The sequence below is a fragment of the Podarcis pityusensis genome (assembly GCF_964106645.2).
Source record: "Podarcis pityusensis genome assembly, chromosome: 2".
Taxonomy (NCBI): domain Eukaryota; kingdom Metazoa; phylum Chordata; class Lepidosauria; order Squamata; family Lacertidae; genus Podarcis; species Podarcis pityusensis.
Window position 1 is genome coordinate 20,033,573 of NC_138029.1, and position 24,006 is coordinate 20,057,578.

The 24,006-nt window shown below is 45.9% G+C and overlaps 1 protein-coding gene across 2 annotated transcripts; it reads right to left on the minus strand.

The window, feature by feature from the left end:
- Positions 1-4,978: 4,978 nt before the first annotated feature.
- Positions 4,979-23,649, minus strand: TRIM25 (tripartite motif containing 25). 2 transcript variants are annotated; one of them, XM_080994589.1, is made up of 9 exons: positions 22,881-23,649; positions 21,225-21,320; positions 18,815-19,048; positions 17,744-17,900; positions 16,538-16,597; positions 16,203-16,292; positions 12,321-12,347; positions 10,128-10,235; positions 4,979-9,035 (listed from the first exon to the last, which is right to left on the minus strand). In XM_080994589.1, the coding sequence occupies exons 1-9, from the start codon at positions 23,520-23,522 to the stop codon at positions 8,506-8,508; spliced, it is 1,944 nt and encodes a 647-aa protein (XP_080850715.1). In that variant the 5' UTR covers positions 23,523-23,649; the 3' UTR covers positions 4,979-8,505. The 2 variants fall into 2 exon arrangements, with proteins under 2 accessions (XP_080850715.1, XP_080850716.1); XM_080994590.1 differs by lacking the exon at positions 16,538-16,597.
- Positions 23,650-24,006: the final 357 nt, after the last annotated feature.

Consider the following 24,006-nt stretch of genomic DNA (forward strand, 5'->3'; position numbering starts at 1 on the left):
GCCTGCAGGACAGAGCTGTTCCGCCTGGCCTTTGGTTTGGACTCAGTCTGATCCTTATGTTTCCCTCCCCTTACGGTTTTGAACTATGGGTTACTATTAAAATGAGGCTGCTTTTCAAACTGTATTTTAACCTGTATTTTAAATTGTTGGGGTTTCCCCCCCTCCCCTATTATGTTTTTATTGTGATTTTACCGGTGTTAGCCGCCCTGAGGCCGGCTCTGGCCGGGGTATTTTATTTTATTATTATTCTCTTCCCACCCCTTGTGTGGAGGCTAGATGAGCGTCACATCTCATCTGCATAAAATAAAGTAGTGGCCACCCCTCCTTGCTGTACGCATGAGATGGAGACCCATGTTTACCGCACAGTGGTAAAATCCACATCGCCATCTACCACTGACGGACCCACGAGGAGGATACCAAGAGAGAAAGACAGGCAACGGTGACCCTCAGTGCTTAGCTCCAGCCCAGATTGTTGTCCTCCCCACAATCTCGTCTCCCACAACCTGCCCTGTGTGGAGCAGCTTGACACCAAAACAGAAGTTAGTTTTCATTGTGGTCTTGCAATTTATTTTCATTGGTGCTTGTACAGGAGGATCTGTATGCTAGAAGACGGGATATAAATACAGTGGACGCTCGTGCTGTGAATGTGATCCGTGCGGGATGCATGTTTGCAACCCACAGTGTTTGCAACCCGTGTCTGCGTACGTGCAGGTTGCAATTCAGCGCTCCTGCGCAAAGCACGATTTAGCGCTTCTGCGCATGCACGACCGCCAAAACCCAGAAGTAACCCATTCCAGTACATCCGGCTTTGGGCAGTCCGCAACTCAAAAAAACACAACCTGAAGCGGCTGTAACCCAAGATATGACTGTAATTGCAATATACAAGAAGCCTGTGGGCTGGACTGACTATGAAACCTGAATTCCAACTGGGAGGGATGGAGGTAGGGCCTGGGAAGGGAGTTCGGCCGACGCCCACCCCGTCAAATTTGCCTGTTGTTGTTGTTGTTTAGTCGTTTAGTCGTGTCTGACTCTTCGTGATCCCATGGACCAGAGCACGCCAGGCACTTCTGTCTTCCACTGCCTCCTGCAGTTTGGTCAAACTCATGTTGGTAGCTTCGAGAACACTGTCCAACCATCTTGTCCTCTCTCATCCCCTTCTCCTTGTGCCCTCCATCTTTCCCAACATCAGGGTCTTTTCCAGGGAGTCTTCTCTTCTCATAAGGTGGCCAGAGTATTGGAGCCTCAGCTTCAGGATCTGTCCTTCCAGGGAGCACTCAGGGCTGATGTCCTTAAGAATAGGTTTGATCTTCTTGCAGTCCATGGGACTCTCAAGAGTCTCTTCCAGCACCATAATTCAAAAGCATCAATTCTTCGGCAATCAGCTTTCTTTATGGTCCAGCTTTCACTTCCATATATCACTACTGGGAAAACCATAGCTTTTACTCATATTCTGCTCAAAACTGCCTTTTGCCATGTAAGGAAGACCCACCCACCAACCTCACTTCCAACGGGTTGAGATCTGAATTCAAAACACGTGAATGTGCCACACTATCTCATCTAGTTAAGTAGTTCTCAATAGTCACTGACTTTCCTTGGTGAACGTAAGGATTCACATTAACCACCTGACCGCAGCCTTTGTCAAACATGTTGGGTGCAACAAACCCCAAAGACAACATCTGTTGGTAAAAGACAATGCCAAGCTTTCAGGATTATCAGAGCTCTTCTGCATAGTTTTTGGGGCTGCCAAGTATATATTAACGTTTGTTGATTAAGAGACTACAAGAAATGCTGCTCGTTATTCTGGCAGATTTTTGTCTGTGTAGAAAAATATTTCATGCAACTGCTTGGGGACAGCAAGCATTGCCTTAAAAAGAGGCACGCCATTTGTGCAAGAGGAGAATTGACTAGAAACAAAAAGTGTTTCTTCTTTTAGAAAAAGCTTTTTTTCTTTCTTCAAAATTTCCTGAATTGGCGTGAGGTCTTAATAGTTTCCCCTTATGTATCTGCACACATGGAATTAAAAATAGCAAGCAAACACGCAAGGAGTCTCTCATGAATTAAGTGATCTAAGAATTTCAGATCCACACAAAGGAGCCAAACCAACTGTTGGCGTCTTGGAAACAAACGTATTTGCTTTATTCATTTGACTGAGCAATCTATGGTGGGAAGAATGGAAACTCGGCAGAAATATAAATCAGTTTCATCTGCAATCACTAGCTCAGCCGTTTTAACCAAACTACGGTGCTAAAAAGAAAACTATGGGCAGAGTCCTGTGATATGCGAAACTAGTGGGAGTTTTACTACCTATTTCAAGAGAAAGTAGGGGGGGGGAGAGGTTGGATTTGAGCTATGAGCAACAGAAGTAATTAGATTATATTATCATGGTCGTGATTTAATAGATAGAAGATAGGATGCAGCAAAAGGGGAGAAACAACATGGAAAACAGGGTAGGAAGTTGACAAAGATGAAATTGTGTTTCGATTGTATATGTTAAAAGTGTTGAAACTTAATAAAATATCATTGAAGGGGGAAAAAGAGTAGTTTTATTTATACAACAGTGAATACACATTATATGTAGCATTAAACGGTATCATTTGGAGTATTTCTGATATTATCTTTAAACATACAGACTCTATTCCCGAATCATCATGGAACCATGAATTCGAAGTGTTGGCATTCTCTCCTAAATTATCTCCTTCTTTTCAATTAGCTTATTATTATTTTAATGGGGGGTCCTCCCTCCCTCCCACAGCTTTTTGGATTTGCTCACATAATTGCCTATATTTTATGTAAATGGAATTGTTACACCGTAAAATGATATACAAATGTGTCTACCACACAAAGTCCAATAAAGAGCCTAAATGAACCCATTATTTACAATGTAATGGCATCTGATAGCAGCCTGGGAAACACAGACCTGACAGATGCTCGCCCGTGACAAGGCCTGAAAAAAAATTGAATGAGGAGGGCTCCAATAGACCACAATTAATTGACTTTTAAAATAACTCCTTTTTTCACAGTTCTACTTGGCTGAGCAGGATTCACAAATTGCTGTCTTGAACTTTTTAATGGGACAAAATAGCTGCCAATGAAAGTCTAAATGACATGGACTTTGAATGGAAACCATACAATGACCACACCGTGACATGTTTTTAACTGACATATTGATTATTTGAGAAGTAGCAGTCACTCAATTGAAGACGGAGGAGAAGGGGAGGGGAGGGCTGGGGTGGGGGTGGGGGGTGGAAGCAGTGGGTCGGGGTGGGGAGCTATGCGGCTTCTTAAAGAGTTGCACATTCTGGTCAAAATGTAGAGGAACAATTTTTTAACTCAGAAAGAAAAAATAGTAAATGCCCAAAGCAAGGTTCGAACAATTCAGTAAAGTTTCACAGAAAAACTTGCTTGCTTCCAACTTGTGGCTGCATCTCTGGTCCAAAACAGGTAAAGTGGTACCTCTGGTTATGTACTTAATTCGTTCTGGAGGTCTGTCCTTAACCTGAAACTGTTCTTAACCTGAGGTACTTTGGCTAATGGGGCTTCCCGCTGCTGCTGCGCTGCCGCCGTGCGATTTCTGTTCTCATCCTGAAGCAAAGTTCTTAACCCGAGGTACTATTTCTGGGTTAGCAGAGTCTGTAACCTGAAGCGTATGTAACCTGAAGCGTATGTAATCTGAAGCGTATGTAACCCGAGGTACCACTGTATTTCTGAATGGTCAGCAAACAGATCCTCTCAATGAGGAATTGTGGTCAGTTTTGAAATAGTGCAAATCTATGCCTATGCCTAATAATAATAATAATAATATTTTATTATTTATAACCCGCCCAGCCACCCTGGGCGGTCCCAACAGAGTATTAAAAACACGATCAAACATTAAAAACTTCCCTAAACGGGGCTGCCTTCAGATGTCTTCTAAAAGTCGGGTAGTTGTTTATTTCCTTGACATCTGGTGGGAGGGCGTTCCACAGGGTGGGTGTCACTACCAAGAAGGCCCTCTGCCTGGTTCCCTGTAACCTCACTTCTCACAGTGAGGGAACCACCAGAAGGCCCTCAGAGCTGGACCTCAGTGTCCGGGCTGAATGATGGGGGTGGAGATGCTCCTTCAAGTATACAGGACCGAGGCAGTTTAGGGCTTTAAAGGTCAGCACCAACACTTTGAATTCTGCTTGGAAATGTACTGGGAGCCAGTGTAGGTCTTTCAGGACCGGTGTTACCGTATATGGTCGCAGTGGCCACTCCCAGTCACCAGTCTAGCTGCCGCATTCTGGATTAATTGTAGTTTCCAGGTCACCTTCAAAGGTACCCCCACCTGCAGCACATTGTAGTAGTCCAAGCGGGAGATAACTAGAGCACTGTCAACATTGAGAGGATAAGATCATGCACCAAAGGGAAAAGCACACAAGTGCAGAGAATGCCCCCAATCGGTGAGATAGGTGCATCTCCTAGTGAGATCTGGACCCAAGACTTCCTGGTTCACAGTGTAGGTCAGAGGTCAGCAAACTTTTTCAGCAGGAGGCCAGTCCACTATCCCTCAGACCTTATGGGGGGCCGGACTATATATATATTTTTTTTAAAAAATGAACGAATTTCTATGCCCCACAAATAACTCAGAGATTCATTTTAAATAAAAGCGCACATTCTACTCATGTAAAAACACCAGGTAGGCCCCACAAATAACCCAGAGATGCATTCTAAATAAAAGGGCACATTCTACTCATGAAAAAACACGCTGATTCCCAGACCGTCTGTGGGCCAGATTTAGAAGGCGATTGGGCTGGGTTGGACCCAGGCCTTAGTTTGCCTACCCATGGTGTAGGTGGATGCTGCAATCCTATGCAAGTTTCACTGGCATTACTTGACGGAGGTCCCGCTGCTTTCAATTAAGATTCCCTACAAGTGAATTTCGGGATTAATGTTAAACCCATGTTCATTCCCCAGCAGAGGCAGCAGGTTGTCTTTTCCAACAATCATCACTCTGCGGTAACGGTCATAAAATCAAACTTTATTGAATTTTCACTTAATGAACATCAAGCCAACCTGCAAGATACATTGCAACATTACATTTGACAGAATCTTGCCTGACACTGTAATGGGCCAATCACAAAGGCAGCCCAGTGGCAAAAAAAAGGAGGAATGCCAAAAACATTCACTCTCTTATTTTTAACCTCTGCTTCTTAAAAACAACCCACAGACCAACATGGTTCGCAATCTGAACTAGAAGAAACATTAGCTAGATTTTGATTTTTATGTTCTGTTCTTCTACACAAGCTTGCTGAAGTTATTTCCCAGTAGTGTTGCAGACAAGATAAGCTTTCATTGCATTTACTACACCGAAAAGCTGGGCAGAAATTGGTAGCTTAGATACTAGATTGTTATAATTGAGCCAACCACGTATCCATGTAAACACAGCCACACTGCTAGGCAAACATTGCTTTTCGGTGAAGGGTTTCATCTGGTCTGGGAAAACAACAGCAGAAAATCAAATTGTATCATTGATTATCAAGGCAGAGTTGAAAAATGAGGCTCAGCATCCTTCCACTCAAAACCAATAGGACATAATATGTTTAATTTTTGCTTGACTGGATCCATTAGTATTATTCTACTGCCTGTCTTGCCATAACACCCCCCCCCCCATGGTATTCTAGGTTAGGAAACAAGCCTTAACCTAAGAAGAAACAGATTACCTTTCATTTTTATCTCAACAATAAAAAACAGTGATCAACTTTTAGCCAGTGGTCAATATTTGTGCCAGGCAAAAGACTAAAAGTAGTGAGATTCCCAAAGATCATCATCTCAAAACCCATTGCAACATAATCAGAAGATTTCAGCAAAGATCAAGGAAACTAGATCGTAATTAGAGCAGAAGGGCAGCTGGGCATCAACCAAGTCACTGTAGGAAACATCCCAAATCACACGTCGTTTGGATAAGGGGAACTGGTTCTACTGTGCCTTATATCTTGTGGGTTCTTTAAACACATGGAAAAGTGCGTGGAGCCCACAAGCATTTGTAGGAAGAATAGCTAAAGTAAAATACCCAACTCATTTGAGAAAGTAGTCCTCAAGGGCACTTCTACAAAAAAAAAAAAAAAAAGAAGTTAGTAGGCCTTATGAGAAAAAGTATACACACCCAAAATTCTCTCTATGGTGGGAGATGATGTCCTCAGATCCTACAATACATATGCATGGGTCATTAGGGGGAAGTGTGGTCCCAGAGCTCTTGAACACCAAGGTTTTGCTAGACTGGAGAAGAATAATCAGATCTCTATTCCAGCAATTCTTCCACCCTAGCAATTCTTCCATTACCTCAAGTTGATTCTGTATTTTGTTTCAAGTCACACTACGGCTTAACGCTTTAGTGTTCCCCTTGTCTGCCTCACACCCTACTTTGTTTTCAGCTCATTCATCACTCTTTCCTGGCTTTCTTGAACTTCCTTGGGGTTTTTTGGAAGAGGGCCAACGATCTACTACATTTTCATAAGCTCCACTGAAGGTCTCAGTAACTTGTGCCTCAGATTCCTGGACTATTCTGAAGAAGAGTCATTTGGTGCAAAAGCCGAGTAGGAATGCAGAGCTGTCACTGCTTGGAATATTTGGAAAGGAATTACTTCCCAACAGTGTATTATCACTCAATCCTTTGACTATGGGAAGAAACCCATGGCTTGATTCTTAAACATGTGGGCCAACTTGCTGTAGCACTTTGCTTTTATCTCAGGCTTTCTCCAGAGGTCTCAGCTCATGCCTAGCATCGATGCTTCTCAGTTTTCATTTCACCTCTGCCAGAAGACCCCTGGCATGTGAGGCTTCTAAACTGGAGAGCTTCAAGGCAAGAGATGTGGTCAAAAGCATCTTTGCAAAGTGTGCGTGTTCTGGCCCCAGAAAGGCCAAACGTGCTGCCTACTAGCAACAGTACAAAACACACATTTTCTTAAGACCTTAGCAGTGCCTCCAGCTTGTTCCTCTTTAATAAAGAGTGTTGCAAAGTTCTCTTCAACTGCTTATGATGTGTAACTGTCAGAAAGGCATGGCAGCAGGTATCAAATAAAGAAATCTAAGACATAGGAATGCTAAGGATGTTGACTAGAAAATCTTAGCTTTCCAGCTTCTTCAGGTCCTTCCCAGTTTGCTGACTGGCAGATCACACATTAAGTCTGAAATGCCCACTAGGAGGGATCACTCAGAGACATGATCCATGTTGGGCATGCTGGTTCTTCACACTAGTGATCTTTTAAGTCAAAACACTATCAAAGTCTGCCCTTGGGAGAACTGCATGTGTCCAACATGAGGGATCAAAATCTCCTCCAACAGTGAAGAGCAGAAGATTCCATCTACCAGACTAGCCTGAAAGATCTCACATTTCACCCACAGCCTCTTCCCAATACCTCAAAAATCAGAAAAAAATGCCGCAGCTAAGATTTTCAAGGACCAGGATGAGAAGTGAAGTGCTTTATTCCAAGCGGTCAACGAGACAGAGGGTGTGAAGCATGGACTGCTGCTGGTGATGTCTTGTTGTTGTTCTAAAGGAAGCTGTTCCCCTTCAGCAAGGGTCTCTGACCAGGAAGTGCAACCATAACATGAGCACTTCCTGTCCAACCTTCCTGTCCTGGCATGCTGAATATGGTTCAAAGCCTCCAAAAGAATCCGCTCCTTAAGTTCCCATGACTCCAAAGAAATGAATTGAGCTAAGAGAGGCTTATCCGCATCTTCATAGATGCTACAAGCAATTGAAGGGAGGTGGGTGGGTTCGTTTCATAACATCATGGGTAGTTAGTCTGAAGAGACTGTTTTGCATCCCTCCTCCATGCAGCGATAGCAAACTGATTGCCCCTGCTCTTCTTCAAGAGCAGAATTAGCAATATCGGATACAGGAATGCCCAACCACCTCCACAGCCCTGCGCCGTTCTTGTTTATCAAAACGCAACTCCCAACGGAAGTTACTGCCCTAAGCATCACAACAGACTATTTCAAAGAGAAATCTGTTTGAAGCCTGATCTGCCTGAGACAGTGTGATTGGGCGTGTGCCACTGCCCATACGGCAAGAACTGAATTCTTCCGGCAGGGACACAGCAGTGGGGATACACCTTAGATATCCTGTGCTCGGAACTCCTGACAGCGTGTTAGGGATGGAGGCAGAAGCAATGCAAAGCAAGCGTCTGCTCAGACATGCCCCAGACTTGCATGTAACGCGTGCCAGGAGTTCTGTGTGCCTGAGGAATACAGTCCACCGAAAGCGCAACAGGAAAACACCTCTGAAAGCTTCCTAAGGACACTCTCAGAGAGGCTTCTGCAAGGCAATATTCTTAGTGGATTGTGGCTTTGATTTAGTAGCCCTCAGATTCCCAGAAAGCAAGGTCAAAAGGGTGAACTTTTGCTTTGAAGCCAAGGATTCTGAGAGAGAGACAGAGAGAGAGAGAGAGAGAGAGACAGAGACAGAGACAGACAGACAGACAGACAGAGATAACATACGGACAGGCCCTATGTGAGCAAAGCAAATGGTGGCGGTTCCGTTCTTCACTTCAGCTGGCACAGCGAGATAGTGGTCCCGCTGGAGAACACCCAGAACGCTGGATAGAGTGCTTCCGTGAACTGCGACCGGAATTTGTAGAGCAGGATGAGTTTCTCGCCAACGCCGAAGAAAATGACGAAGCCGCCATCGTAATTCAGCAAGACGCCAATCTTTTTCAGCTTGGTGTTAGGCAGGCATTTCTCGACGTCGTTGTGCCAGGCCGAGATCCTGGAGTTAAACCACTCGATGCACCAGGAGCTGCCGTTACGCCCCAGGCGGCTCTCCGCCCCCTGCCTTGCCATGCTCCCATAGCAGACGCCGACCCCGCAGAAGGTGTTGTGCTCCAGCTCCACTTCCCAGTAATGGATGCCCCGCTTGAAACACTGGAAGGCCACCACCTGAGAGCAGTAGGTGAAGCGCTGAGGGTGGTGGGCGTAATTCTGAGGAGTTTCCGACACGGATATCTTGGTGTTCCTCTCAGAGAGCAGCACTTTCTTGTGGGCGGTGTTGAAATCCAGAGTGAATTTTGTCGCAACTGCGGAGAAGGAAGTTCAGGGGAGAAGTGAGAAGAACGGCCACCTGATATTTTACAGAGCAAGAGGGGAAATTGAGGAAGGCTGGGGAAGAAGAGCACGATAGTCTTTGCTATTAAGAGAACTTCATTTATACAAAGATAGCGTGAGGAAAAAGAAACAAAGTGTGTGAGAACGGGGATGGGACCCATACATTAATACACTAGTGGCCAAAATTGTGGAAACCTTTTGATAAATTTCTGAGGTTTCATGGCTCATAACACCACTATTTTTGGAGAAATACCATAAAATTATACATCAATGGAAATATACAGTGGTACCTCGGGTTAAGTACTTAATTCGTTCCGGAGATCCGTTCTTATCCTGAACCTGTTCTTAACCTGAAGCACCACTTTAGCTAATGGGGCCTCCTGCTGCTGCCACACCACTGGAGCACGATTTCTGTTCTCATCCTGAAGCAAAGTTCTTAACCCGAGGTACTATTTCTGGGTTAGCAGAGTCTGTAACCTGAAGCATCTGTAACCTGAAGCGTATGTAACCTGAGGTACCACTGTAATTTAATGAAGAATGTAATCCAGCAGGGTTTGTTCAATCTGAATTCTGTCAAACATTATAGCCAAATAACCAGAAAAAAGGAATTTACCATACCCATTGAGCCAATCACCCATCTCCTACTACCCTTCTGAGAAATACCCCACCCTCCCACTATATGTAAGGGTCTGGTGACTTCTGTTTTAGGGTATCTGAAGAAGTGTGCATGCACACGAAAGCTTATACCCAGAACAAACTTAGATGGTCTCTAAGGTGCTACTGGACAATTTTTAATTTTTTTTATTTATTCAGAAAAAGGAAGCACAACTTGTTTAGGTTGAATGTAGCCAATGAGCATGAGTGTTTAGAGAGCCAATCAGGTGGTATGAGCCATCAAACCTCAGAAAGACACTTTTCCCAAAAGGTTTCCACAATTTTGGCCATTAGTGTATACTTAAAAAAAATACACTGGACCTTTCCAGTCCAAAATAATGTGACAGAATGTTGAGAGCGTGATGGAATTCCGGGAACTGAATTTGCATACACAGAATCAGGTGACTTACATTCCAAAAGTTCTTCTCGGGATTTACTTAAAAAGCTTTCCAGAGTTATCGACGGAATCCCTGCTTGAGGCCTGCTAGAACTTCGTGCTCTCTGGGTGGGACTTTGTGCTGGGGAAGGGAGGGAAATGGAGTCGTGTGGTGATTATTATTTTTACAATACACACATTTTAAACAACCATCACCAAAACAGGGCAACTTAATTTCCGCAAGTTTTTATTCAACTCTACCACACAGGTTGCACAAACAGGATCTTACAGCCAAATTCTAGCCAAATTCATTCAAAAGTCAAGTCGCCTTGATTCTGAAGGGTCTTTTCGCCATACAACTGGGTTTAAGATTGCACGCTATTCCAATGATTGATACAGGAACAGCTGTTGAACTGGAAAGCAGGAAACTGATAATCTTAGGGATGTTTTTAATGTTTTTTTATTGTTTGATGTTTTACTGCTTTTTTATTATTATTAATATTCTGTTAAGGGACGCGGGTGGCGCTGTGGGTTAAACCACAGAACCTAGGACTTGCCGATCAGAAGGTCGGTGGTTCAAATCCCTGCGACGGAGTGAGCTCCCGTTGCTCGGTCCCTGCTCCTGCCAACCTAGCAGTTCGAAAGCACATCAAAGTGCAAGTAGATAAATAGGTACCGCTCTGGCAGGAAGGTAAACAGCGTTTCCGTGCGCTGCTCTGGTTCGCCAGAAGCGGCTTAGTCATGCTGGCCACATGACCCGGAAGCTGTACGCCGGCTCCCTTGGCCAGTAAAGCGAGATGAGCACCGCAACCCCAGAGTCGGCCATGACTGGACCTAATGGTCAGGGGTCCCTTTAATATTCTGCCAAATGGGCTGGGTATAAATTTATTATCATCATCATCATCCCAAGAGCCAGGAGCTGCTGAACACCATTTAACCCTGGTGAGGAAAAACCTAAGGTCCTTTTTCAATCACTTAAAACACTTCCATTCCCTGGTCCTTGCGTTCAGTAACACTTCAGAGTTCCTTCCCTCCCACTCTGGGACCAATGGAGATCTAGCAATGCAGCAGAGGCATTTTAAAACATCCTTATTTTCCCTACACCTCTGAGTCTTCTAGGAGAAGGGTGGGCAGAAAGAAGATCAGGATTTACTGGAAGATCTCTCCCGAGTATTGTAGTAGATCTGTTTCCTGAAATCTAGACGCTCCTCAGGCTGAACCCTCTTGTCCAAGGCAAGACAACACAGTTAACTTTTAGAAGAAGGAAGCCGAGTCTTCATCTCTTTGTTCTGTTTTACAAAGGAGATACCTTTGAAAATGCTTTCAGTTGAAAAGGTAGTACCTAATGCAAGCAAATGGATTTTGGCTCTGAAGGAGGCCACTTTTCTCATTCACTGACCATGGTAGCATAGCCAGGATGCTTTCCTAGCAAGCAATTTACGCAGCCTCTCAAGTCTGCTTCACCTGACTGCTACGTGTCTCTAATACTCCCTCTGGTGGCTTGATCACATCTGAAATGTGATTTGGTTCGCAGAAACTTTAGTAGGAGTTAACACAAGAAACATTTATTCATTTGCCAGGTTTCTAACCAACCATAATAAGCAACTTACAGCAAAACAATGATATAATTTAAAAGCAATACAGTCGTACCTTGGAAGTCGAACGGAATCCGTTCCGGAAGTCCATTCGACTTCCAAAACATTCGGAAACCAAAGCGCAGCTTCTGATTGGCCACAGGAAGTTCCTGCAGCCAATCGGAAGCCTCGGAAGCCCCATCAGATGTTTGGGTTCCAAATGAGTGTTCGAAAACTGCAACAGTCACTTCTGGGTTTGTGGCATTTGGGGGCCAAAACATTCTAGTACCAAGGCGTTCGGGATCCAAGGCACGACTGTAGTTTAGAACGTAGAATTTGCTTACAACCCTCTGAACTGTAGAATTCCTTCCCCACAGAAGTGCAACCGTCATCCTCATTGTACAACTTTTTGTCAGATACTGAAGATGCGCCACTTTACCAGCTGAGATATATGATTAGGACGTTGTTAGCTTAGAACCACATAAAACAGGATGTTGGCAGGGATACTTTATGGATAGAGCCATGAGCCAAGGTGCCCCACACATCTGGGTAAATGCGTGAAGAGCACTCTTGTGACACCAGGCTCAAAAGACAGGTCAGCTATTCCTCAACTTTTAAGCAAGGCAATGCAATTTTTTCAAGAGTGAACTTACATCGTTTAGCAGGTCGCCTTCTCTGCTCTGAAAAAAAAGAAAAAAGGAAACAGTTGTGGTTACTGGGGAAATGAAACAGTTGTGGTTACTAGGGAACGTAATGAAACAATATTTTTTTAAAAAAACAACCTCAGCGTATGCTAACAATGGAGCACCTGTGCCTTGCAACTAGAGGTTTGCCATCTGGAAGAGTCACTGAAACTTATTTTCATTCAAGAGTTGAATTTATCCAGCTGAAGTCCAGTCTACCTCCAACATCTCATTCTGCAGCAGATGTAAGGCAGGCCCCAAATAAATCTAACTGTTTTCTTTTCAACTCTAAATTGTAAACTTCTTCCTTGTTCTTTTGGCTGCACCCTCCATGTTTTTATTGAACCATGTTCCATTCTGCCATCTTCTTCAGTTTCTCCTGGTTATCTAAATTTATCTGCTTTTGATCATCCATTTTTATACATTAAAAAAAGGAAAAACCTCTTCAAACTTCACACTCGTTATAAGCTACCATGTGTTACCTTGCGGGTGGTATTCTTCAAAAGAAATACCAGTGAACTTGTGACTTGATTCTGGTGATTTGGCTAATAATAGGTTGGGAGGGGGGGGGACTGGGCAGTCGGTAGGGCAGGTGTCCCACCAACAACACGGGAAGCCAAGAACAAAGACAAGCACAACAAAAAGGAAAAGGTTGTGATGCAACAAGACACCTGTTGCTGATGCTCAGAAACAACTCATGCACAGGGTAGCTTTTTACGTCTGATGTTTTATTGTGTTTTAACATTCTGTCGGGAGCCGCCCAGAGTGGCTGGGACAACCCAGTCAAATGGCGGCATATAAATAAACAATAATAATACCGTGGTACCTCGGGTTAAGTACTTAATTCATTCCGGAGATCCGTTCTTAACCTGAAACTGTTCTTAACCTGAAGCACCACTTTAGCTAATGGGGCCTCCTGCTGCCGCCACACAGAGCACGATTTCTGTTCTCATCCTGAAGCAAAGTTCTTAACCCGAGGTCCTATTTCTGAGTGAGCGGAGGCTGTAACCTGAAGCGTATGTAGCCAGAGGTACCACTGTATTACATATAGTAATAAATTATTATTATTATTTTTAGAAGACATCTGAAGGCAGCCCTGTTTAGGGAAGTTTTTTAATGACTGATGTTTTAATGTATTTTTAATCTCCTGTTGGAAGCCGCCCAGAGTGGCTGGGGAAACCCAGCCAGATGGGCGAGGTATAAGTACAGTGGTACCTCGGGTTACATACGCTTCAGGTTACAGACTCCGCTAACCCAGAAATAGTACCTTGGGTTAAGAACTTTGCTTCAGGATGAGAACAGAAATCGTGCTCTGGTGTCGCGGCAGCAGCAGGAGGCCCCATTAGCTAAAGTGGTGCTTCAGGTTAAGAACAGTTTCAGGTTAAGAACGGACCTCCAGAACGAATTAAGTACTCAACCCGCGGTACCGCTGTAATAACTTATAAATTGCTGTTATTATAGCCTTGTTTTTAATCAGAAAAGAAGCGGCAGAGCTTACATCAGCAGACACACACTTCATTTTGGAAAGAATCTTCCTTCTTAAAAGCAAGCAGAGTTGCGGAAGAAATTGCATGGAATTCAACAGTATCATCGTGAAAAATGGGCGGGGAAAAGGGCCCGCCAATCGATCTCCAGAAACCTTATTCACTGCAGTAACCAGGTATGCTTTTTTTCTGAGCAAACATAATGGGTGGAGGCAGCAAATGTCAAACAAAGGGCACAGCCCAGGTCATTACCTGGCAAATAAGGCCTGCTGTACACAAGGGAACAAGGGGGCCACAATCACCTTTGGACTTTGGCAACCGAAACGCCCTTTTACCATCAGGTATGCAGAACAGTACAAGAGATGCTGCCTGTGCCAAGGAGCTTATATTTATAACAGCGCCGCCTAGAGGAAGCTAGGGAGAAGAGAGGGAGCAGTAACATAAGAGGGTCTCTTGATGAAAACTTCCTTGAGGACTCGAGACATATTTAAAGAGTTCCCTACAGCGAGAAAAGGGACGCAGGTGGCGCTGTGGGTTAAACCACAGAGCCTAGGGCTTGCCAATCAGAAGGTCGGCGGTTCGAATCCCCGCAACGGGGTGAGCTCCCGTTGCTCGGTCCCTGCTCCTGCCCACCTAGCAGTTCAAAAGCACATCGAAGTGCAAGTAGATAAATAGGTACCGCTCCGGCAGGAAGGTAAATGGCGTTTCTGTGCGCTGCTCTGGTTCGCCAGAAGCGGCTTAGTCATGCTGGCCACGTGACCCGGAAGCTGTATGCCGGCTCCCTTGGCCAATAAAGCGAGATGAGCGCCCCAAAGTCGGTCACGACTGGACCTAATGGTCAGGGGTCCCTTTACCCTTTACCTTTACAGAGAGAAAAAAAGGACCGAAGTAGGATTTGAAATACAGTGGTACCTTGGTTTTCAAACAGAATGCATTCCGGAGCCGTTCGGAAACCAAAGCGCGGCTTCCGATTGGCTGCAGGAGCGTCTTGCAGCCAATCAGAAGCCACAGAAGCTGCGCCGGATGTTCAGCTTCCAAAAATCGTTCGAAAACCAGAACCCTCACTTCCGGGTTTCGATCGTTCGGGAGCCGATCTGATCGGGAGCCAAGGCATTCGGCTTCCAAGGTACGACTGTATGAATTATTAAGGTAAGTGGGTTAACATGGATGTCTTGAATTCTATAGGTGAAATGTGCAGCGTTTAAGGGTAAGTAATATGAAAATTGTGGAAAGGGAAGATGGGAAATCAATGGGCAAAGCAGCACATGGTTTATGTTAAAATGTGTAAAGTTTTTTGGTGAAAAATCAATAAATAAGTTTTTTTTTTTAAATATCATGGAGGGTCTCAAGCACTACTGCTTGGGCAGAGAGGGAGTGGCGTATTCAAATCTAGGGACATTTCCAGAGTCTGACTTGCAACAAACAGGCTTTAAAGTGTGCAGGTCCTCTACCGTTATCTTAGAATCCAAAATCTGCATTTTTATATGTGTTGGAGCCGCCCAGTGGCTGGGGCAACCCAGCCAGATGAGCGAAGTATTATTATTATTATTTCCAGAATGATTCATTTTTATTGTTCCGCCTTTCCCCCAAGGAGCTCAAGGTGGCATACACAAATCTCTCCCATTTAATCCTCCTAACAACCTTGCGAAGTAGGTTAGGCCAAGAACGTCTAGCCTGCTCAAGGTTCACGGCAGAGTGAGGGTTTGAATTTGGCTCCTTCTAATCCAGTGTCCTCTGGGATGTGGGTGGCGCTGTGGGTTAAACCACAGAGCCTAGGGCTTGCCAATCAGAAGGTTGGCGGTTCGAATCCCCATGACGGGGTGAGCTCCCGTTGCTCGGTCCCTGCTCCTGCCAACCTAGCAGTTTGAAAGCACGTCAAAGTGCAAGTAGATAAATAGGTACCGCTCCGGCGGGAAGGTAAACGGCCTTTCCGTGCACTGCTCTGGTTCGCCAGAAGCGGCTTAGCCATGCTGGCCACATGACCCGGAAGCTGTACGCCGGCTCCCTCGGCCAATAAAGCGAGATGAGCACCGCAACCCCAGAGTCGGTCACGACTGGACCTAATGGTCAGGGGTCCCTTTACCTTTACCCTTAATCCAGTGTCCCAACTGCTACGCCACAGCGTTTATCTTTGGGAAGGCCAACCATTATAGCTGTCTGCCCAAAGACAATAAATATCCACCTTCTCAAAGATTAACAACTTAGGCTGCGTACGTAAGAAAACTTGGGAGGAGCCCCTGGCTTCCTGTAATCTCTTATCTCCATAGCTCTGCTTGCTCACACAAGAGGAGAGAGAGAGAGAGGGAGAGAGAAAGAGAGAGTGACACTCTGGAAATTATCAATCATAATTTGTGTCCTCAACACTCACTAGTGTCTGCAGCAGCAGCAGCTGCAGCATCCTCTTCTGTCTTCTTCTCCTGTGCAGATGTTGATGGAGGATTGTCTCTCTTTGGTGCACCTTTGAAAAGAAAACACTAGTTAGAAGGGTGGTCATATTGGGTTTTCTGCAGCAAGCAAGAATCTTGCTGCATATCTTAAAAGACAGCCAGGCAAAAGGAGGAATTGGCATGCGCATGACTGGAAGCGATGTGTCTGTCGTAGGACCTTCCACCCACTTAGCAACCAAGGCTGGAGTTAAGACGCGTCTTTGCTACTGCAAAAAGAATTTAGCAAGCAGCGGGGGTCACATGCATTTTCACTTACTGGATGCAGCAATTTCCCCCCCTGGCTGCACAAAAGGCTTCAGTTTCCGCTGTGCGGCTCCTGAAAGTAAAGTATATGTGTGCATGTATGGACATGCAGAGTTTCTCACGATGTGCTTTGCCCTGGTTTCCCCCTGGGAACAACGCCACAGGTGTACACATCTGGTGGTATGGTTCGGATCTGTTGCCTAAAGTTATTTTGGCAAACAGTTCCAAATTTGCTCCTTGCCGATGTGCCGAAAGAATTATTCCCGGTGGGCGGATAGCTCAGTTGGTTAGAATAAGCTACCCAGAATCGCCACTGCAATGGGAACACTATTTGTAAACCCATTTTACAGACAGAGAGGTGTGAGGCCAAGAGACTGGACCAAGGGATTCAAATAGCATTCGAAATTCACCAGGCGCATTTTGTACCTGGCTATCAGACACATGTAACCAAGGGAAGATGCGCGGGCGCCAGGATGGTGCCTAACGTCTCCCCCACCTGCAGGTGCATGCCTGGATCTTGACTGTTTTCACACACTAGCAACACATCCTGTAGAATTCTATCTGTTGTATTTTATCTGCACAGTCAGAATGAATTTCAGGAACCAAAAAGTTGTACTGAAAAATACGTCTTTTAAGCCGGTTGCTCCAAAATGGCAACTAGGCATTCTGTTTTGGAGACTGAAGCCCTGGTTTAAGGAGCTTTTTGGCGCCTAACTTATATATATCTGTGTTTCTAACCTAGGTCTCCTCACTCCAAGTCAGTTACTATGCAGAATTTACAAATCAATCAGACTCCCACCTTCACCCATATTCACATTAATACGTAATGGGTAATTAAGAAAAACATGGTTTTCTGACGTTATAAGCAGTAGTTTGAGAGACCCTGGACCTGTGATTCTCATAATTTATACCAAAACCATTTAGTCTTTAAAACTTCAATACAGTGTGCACTGAGATACAATAAGGAAGAGACACAAAACAGGCCAAGTACAGTGGTACCTCAGGTTAAGTACTTAATTCGTTCCGGAGGTCCGTACTTAACCTGAAACTGCTCTTAACCTGAAGCACCACTTTAGCTAATAGGGCCTCCTGCTGCTGCCACGCCGCCGGAGCACGATTTCTGTTCTCATCCTGAAGCAAAGTTCTTAACCCGGGGTACTATTTCTGGGTTAGCGGAGTCTGTAACCTGAAGCGTATGTAACCCGAGGTACCACTGTACCTTCTTTTTTCTTCTCCTGGGGTTGAGCCAAGAACTGTTTCACATTTTCTTTGAGGCCAAAGGCTTTTTGATAAACGGTGTGTATCAGGTTTTGATCCAATTCTAGTTTAGGTATGAAGACATCTTTGATGGGTAACTGCCGGAGTTTTGCTGCCTTCTGAAATAAAAGCAGATGATCTCATGAGGATTTCTGCTCTTACACACTGTCACATCCCCTTCCTGTCTGGACGCCAGTGGTGCTGTGGTCTAAACCACTGAGCCTCTTGGGCTTACCGACCAGAAGGTTGGTGGTTCAAATCCCTGCGATGGAGTGAGCTGCCGTTGCTCTGTCCCAGCTCCAGCCAACCTAGCAGTTTGAAAGCACACCAGTGCAAGTAGATAAATAGGTACCACTGTGGCAGGAAGCTCTGGCTTCCGTCACGGTGTCCCGTTGGACCAGAAGCAGTTTAGTCATGCTGGCCACATGACCTGGAAAGCTGTCTGTGGACAAACGCTGACTCCCTCAGCCTGAAAGCGAGATGAGTGCCGCAACCCCATAGTCACCTTTGACTTGACTTAACCATCCAGGAGTCCTTTACTTCTTTACCTTTGTCTGGAAGGGAGTAATAATCACATACTGCCCTCTGGAGAAGCAGTCGTAGGAAGCTGCTGCCATGCAGCGTTTGCGCAGATGGAAATATAGTGGCACCCAAGCCTAGGAAATCAGTTCAGGACTGAACAGAGTTCAGGACAGTGCTGAATTTACGTATAAGCTAAACAAGCTATAGCTTAGGGCCTCACTCTCTGGGGAGGCCCCAAAAAAATTTAAAGGGGAAAAAACTGGACATACATTTCCAAAATATAAGATAAAAAACGAATAATATAAAACCTACATACAGCAACAGTGTTTTGTGTTGTGTATTGAACTATTAGGTCCATAAATAACCATATAGCATATATTCAACACAAAAAACAGTGACAATTTGTTGTTGACAAAGGGCAGCTGGACATATAAAGGGCCCCATTACCTTCAGTGGCTTGTGGCCTCATCAAACCTAAATCCGGCCCTGGTTCAGGGAAACAGAGGTTTACCTTTAAGAATGTGATGTCGTCATCCTCTGTCAAGGTCACTTCAATTTGGTCTCTCGCTCCCTGGATTTCGGTTTTCTTCTTACCCAGCACTTTATAGACATATTCGTATTTATCTTGGACTCTTTTCTCCTCCGCTAGGACTTTCTTCACAGCTTCTTTTTCTTCCTCTTCAATTAAAGCAATAATTTCCAGGAATTCTGCCTTCAGCAGGTCCAACTTCCGATTAGCTGTATCCTGAAGAGGCAAAAAAAAAAAAAAAGCATTTGGAAATAAGAGTTCAGAAAGTGATAATGGGTAATTAGGCCAAATGAGAACTCTACATGATTAGTACTGAATAAGCTTAATGTTGTCAGATTTTTATATGGCAAAAAGGGATCACAAAGAAGAAAGCTGGAACCTCAAGTGAATGTTGAACACAGCTTTCTGAAATGTTTTAGTTCTATAAATCATCTAATATTTCAACACAAACAGAAGTTATTAATACTGCAGTTGTTGTATAAGGGATTATTATTTTGACCAGAATGTAATTGAAATTAGTAAGATTTTGGAACGCAGAAATAAAGAAAATAATCAAACCATCAATTCTAGCATGCGGGAGGCCACGTAAATTATGTAATTTGGTATTTGAACAATTGGTATTAGTAACTGTATTATGATTTGGTCTTGTTATAATGAGGCTATTATTGGATTGAAACTGAAAATTAATAAAAATTATTATTTAAAAAATGAAATGTTTTATTCACTAAGACCTTAGCATGCATTTTAAAATAGGCATTTTTATTTTTTTTAAAAACAAATTTAATAAACTGCATATTCTCTGTCTACTCCCCACTCAAGAGGGCATGGCTTGGAAAAGAGTCACCTGTACAAAAAGGGAGAGACTTCTAAGGTACAGAAAAATTTTGGAAATGAGAAAGAAAACTTAAAAAAAAACAAAAACCCAAAAGGGATTGACAAATAACCGTGAGCTTCCAGGATGTATGAAATGTTGTGGTGTCAGTTAAGAAGGGAAATGGTAGATGAAATCGGAGGTGGAGGGTGGGGCTGTGGGGAACGGAGAGAAGGAATGGGTCTACTCAAGTCGCCAGCATAGTTACAGGAAGTACTAAGGCAGGCATAGGCAAACTCAGCCCTCCAGATGTTTTGGGACTACAACTCCCATCATCCCTGACCACTGGTCCTGTTAGATAGGGATGATGGGAGTTGTAGTCCCAAAACATCTGGAAGGCCAAGTTTGCCTATGCCTCTACTAAGGGATGGGCAGAGATGTATGCCGCAAGGTTAAATGAAAGACTGCCCCTTGCTGCACTACATAGGGGTGTTTCAGGAGGAAATGAAAGCAGGACCCCTTTGCTACTCTCCAGAGGTAGCATACAAACTGCTCTAAAGTTAAAGGGACCCCTGACTGTTAGATCCAGTCGTGGACGACTCTGGGGTTGCGGCGCTCATCTCGCTTTATTGGCCAAGGGAGCCAGTGTACAGCTTCTGGGTCATGTGGCCAGCATGACTAAGCCGCTTCTGGCGAACCAGAGCAGTGCATGAAAACACCGTTTACCTTCCCGCTGGAGTGGTACCTATTTATCTACTTGCACTTTGGCATGCTTTCAAACTGCTAGGTGGGCAGGAGCAGGGACCGAGCAATGGGAGCTCACCCCGTCGCGGGGATTCGAACCGCCGACCTTCTGATCAGCAAGTCCTAGGCTCAGTGGTTTAGACCACAGCGCCACCAGCGTCCCTTACAACCTGCTCTACAGGTATAATAAAATGGTCAGGTTCTAAATACCAAAAGGCAGCTTCCAAACCTGAGCCCTATTTGGAGACACAACAACCTTTTGTTGCATGTTGTGCCTTAAAAAGAAACACTCTGTAAATAAGATTTAATGGGTGTAACACTGGATTACTGACTGATTTAGTTCATGCTGTAAAATATGCAGGGATGTACGGAATGCAAATTGAACCACAGAAAGAGAAGAAGGGAAGTCATTCATTTAAGGTTGTTTAAATGAATATTCTGAAATGTAATTTAGAAAATTTAATAATAATTATAATACACACGCACACACACAGAGTGCTTTTTTCTGGGGGGACGCAGGGATACGCATACCCCTAAACATTTTGTGGATCTAAGTTTGGCCTCACTGAGGGGCAGTATTTCAATATGAGTAGGAAAATGAGTCTGCTTCGTCACGTTTGTGAGCTGTTTCCAGGGATAATAGAAAATACCTATTGCCACCAGCAGTGTAAGACTGTGGTACGGCAGGCTGATGTTAACCAGCTGGCCACCAGCTGACAGAAGCTCACATCCGCCATCTTGGTCTTCCCTTTCAACTCAAGGCGGGTCGCTTGTGGTGCACAAATCTCCCGCCCCTCTCATCAAAAGCAAGCTGTGAAAACACGAATGATTCCTTACACTGGTTTGCTTCTGCTGCACTCGCACTTGGTCCAAGGACTGCAAAGCCTTCTCGTTCAGAGCATAGAGTTCCGTTAGTCTCTGCTTCAGTTGGGACTGTAAGAGAATAAAAGAGGCTCCTCTTTAAGAGTACAGATCAGCTATCGACATCCACAGACACGTCGTTCCTGCTCTTGAGCAAAAAACAGGAACCCGCTTCCCTCCGGATATTAACACACTGCAACTCCTATACTTCCTGACCATTCCTGACTAAGGTTGGGCAATACCTGTTTTTTAACTTTGTAATATATCACCAGCTAAATGTTGGAATATACGAGTACAGTGGTCGTATGGAATCTGTTCCGGAAGTCCGTTCAACTTCCCAAACGTTTGGAAACCAAAGCACGGCTTCCGATTGGCTGCAGGAAGCTCCTGCAGCCAATTGGAAGCCCCGTCGGACGTTCGGGTTCCAAAGAACGTTTGCAAACTGGAACAGTCACAGTTTGCAGCATTCAGAAGCCAAAATGTCCGAATGCCAAGGCGTTTGACAACCAAGGTACAACTGTATATTGCAATGTCTGAAATAACGGGGGGGGGGGCCCTATGTAGAGGCATTGGCTGGCTTCAGAGTTTTCCTCACATTGTGATTTTTGAATAGCATGCCTCCCTCCTCCACCAGCCCAGTTGTCTCTCCTCTTCACCCAGCATAGAAGCCATAACTTTACAAGCCTAGGCTCCGGGGAGGGTGCCGTGATAAAAAAGCAACAGCCACATGTCCTTTGAGCCCAGTCCCTGGGCATAGCCAGGGGGAAGGGGCAGCTTCCCTCCCCCAAATCAAGCAAATAAATAGAAATATTTGACTAAAAGTAGAAATAGTAGAAAGATTTTGAGCACTTGGGGTCAAAAGAAAAGAAATGTTGATACAGTTCATTCTGAATCTGCTGGACAGAGCCAGACAAGAGGATGACCAGCGGGTGTCCTGCCCTCCAACATAAATCCTAGCTATGTCCATGGATCGAAGGGTACACAGCGTGCTTCTCTCACTGCCCTCCTTGAGCCACTTTGCAAGGCCTCGCAAAGCGGCTCAGGGCTGGTGCTGTTCTGGTTTGGTTGAGAGCTGGGTTGGGACGTGGTGGGTTCTGTTCGCCCACTGTGCCCCCTTCCCGGACGCCATGAACACACGCTCTGTTGCCAAACCATAGTGCTCTGCCCCTCCTCAACCAGCCTGCTCACTTGCCTCTGTGCCTACCAGGCGACTGCCTAACTGCAAGGCCGCATGAGCTACATTTGCGACACAAACCAACCTTTCCCTGGCCACACGCCTTCCAAATTTAGATGACAATCTCCATGTCGCCCCTCTGACCATTGGCTGTGCTGGCCAGGGCTGACAGGATTTGGGAATCCAATACAGTCGTACCTTGGATCTCAAACGCCTTGGCTCCCGAACGACCAAAACCCGGAAGTGACTGTTCCAGTTTTCGAGCGTTCTTTTGGAAGCCGAACGTCCGACGGGGCTTCCGATTGGCAGCAGGAGCTTCCTGCAGCCAATCAACAGCCGTGCCTTGGTTTCCGAATGTTTTGGAAGTCAAACAGACTTCCGGAACGGATTCCATTTGATTTCCAAGGTACGGCTGTACACCTGGATGGCGCCAGAAGCTGGCCAAGGCCCCGTCTCACCTCCTTCTCGTCCTTGGCCTCTTGCAAGGGGACGGTGGCACACGCCTTGTGCGTGACCAAGCAAAAACAGCAGATGCAGCTGTTGTGCTCCTTGCAGTAGAACTCCAGGAGCTTCTGGTGGGTTTGGCACTTCCGGCGCTGGAGGTCCTTCACCGGCGGCACCAGCTGGTGGCCCTTGAAGGCGGGGCTCTCCAGGTGCGGCCGCAGGTGCTCCGGGCAGAAGGAGGCCATGCAGGTGAGGCAGGTTTTGTCGGCCACCTTCTCCAGGCAACTGTCACAGGCCACCGAAGAGCGGGTGCTGCTGCTGCTGCTGGTGGTGGTGGTGGTTTTGGTGGTGGCATCTCCAAGGCCTTTCTTCTTCTCGGCGGGCTCGCCTTGGGCGCTCTGGAACTGCTCCACCACCCTGCAGAGGACCGTGTTTTTCTTCAGCTCGGGGCGACTGTCGAAGGAGCTCCTGCACTGAGGGCAGCAGAAGTTCCTCAGCAAGCCCGACCAGGTCATCTCCAGGCAAGGCAGGCAGAAGTTGTGGCCGCACGGGGTGGTCACGGGGCTCTCGAAAACGCACAGGCAGATGGAGCACGTCAGCTCCTCTTCCAAGCCCACCAGGGAAGGGGCCGAGGGCGCGCGCAGCAGCTGAGCCATGGCTGGGGCGCGCGAGTGGAACGGAGACAGAAGGGGACCCCGCCGTCCAACCCGCCCGTCGCAGCGACTGGCAGCGTTTGCAAAGTGGAAAGCGAAACTTAAAGAGACCTAGCGCCTTGCCCTCTTCCAGGAAATCACGTGGCCCCCGCCCGGAGAGCCGCAGGGCGGGGGCGCGCCTGGACGGGGCGGGGCGCCAGCGTGTGCGCGCGTCTCGCCTTTCTCCCCTTAAGGAAAAGCACGGGAGACGTCTTTGCATTTCGCCCAATGCTCGTCCCCGGGCAATTCCTGCGCGGCACGGGGGCGGGGGAAGGGGTCACCGCTTGCTCGCGACTAAGCCCAGCCGATCTCAGACGAAAGGGAGCTCCTTTGCATGCAGGATTTTTTGCTGGGGGGAGGGGAGGGACAGGCTTTATATTAGAGGGGGCAGAACCTCAGCTAGTCAGGGGCGTAGGCAGGGAGGGGCAGCTGCTCCCCCCCATGAATA

Coding starts and splice junctions, on each gene's coding strand:
- TRIM25 (XM_080994589.1), bottom strand. CDS start 23,522: ATGGCTCAGCTGCTGCGCGCGCCCTCGGCCCCTTCCCTGGTGGGCTTG. Junction 19,049..21,224: donor TGCAGCAGAAGCAAACCAGT/GTAAGGAATCAT, acceptor TTGCCTCTTCAG/GATACAGCTAATCGGAAGTT. Junction 16,598..17,743: donor CCAGGAGAAGAAAAAAGAAG/GTACAGTGGTAC, acceptor CTTTACTTTCAG/GAGCCGCACAGCGGAAACTG.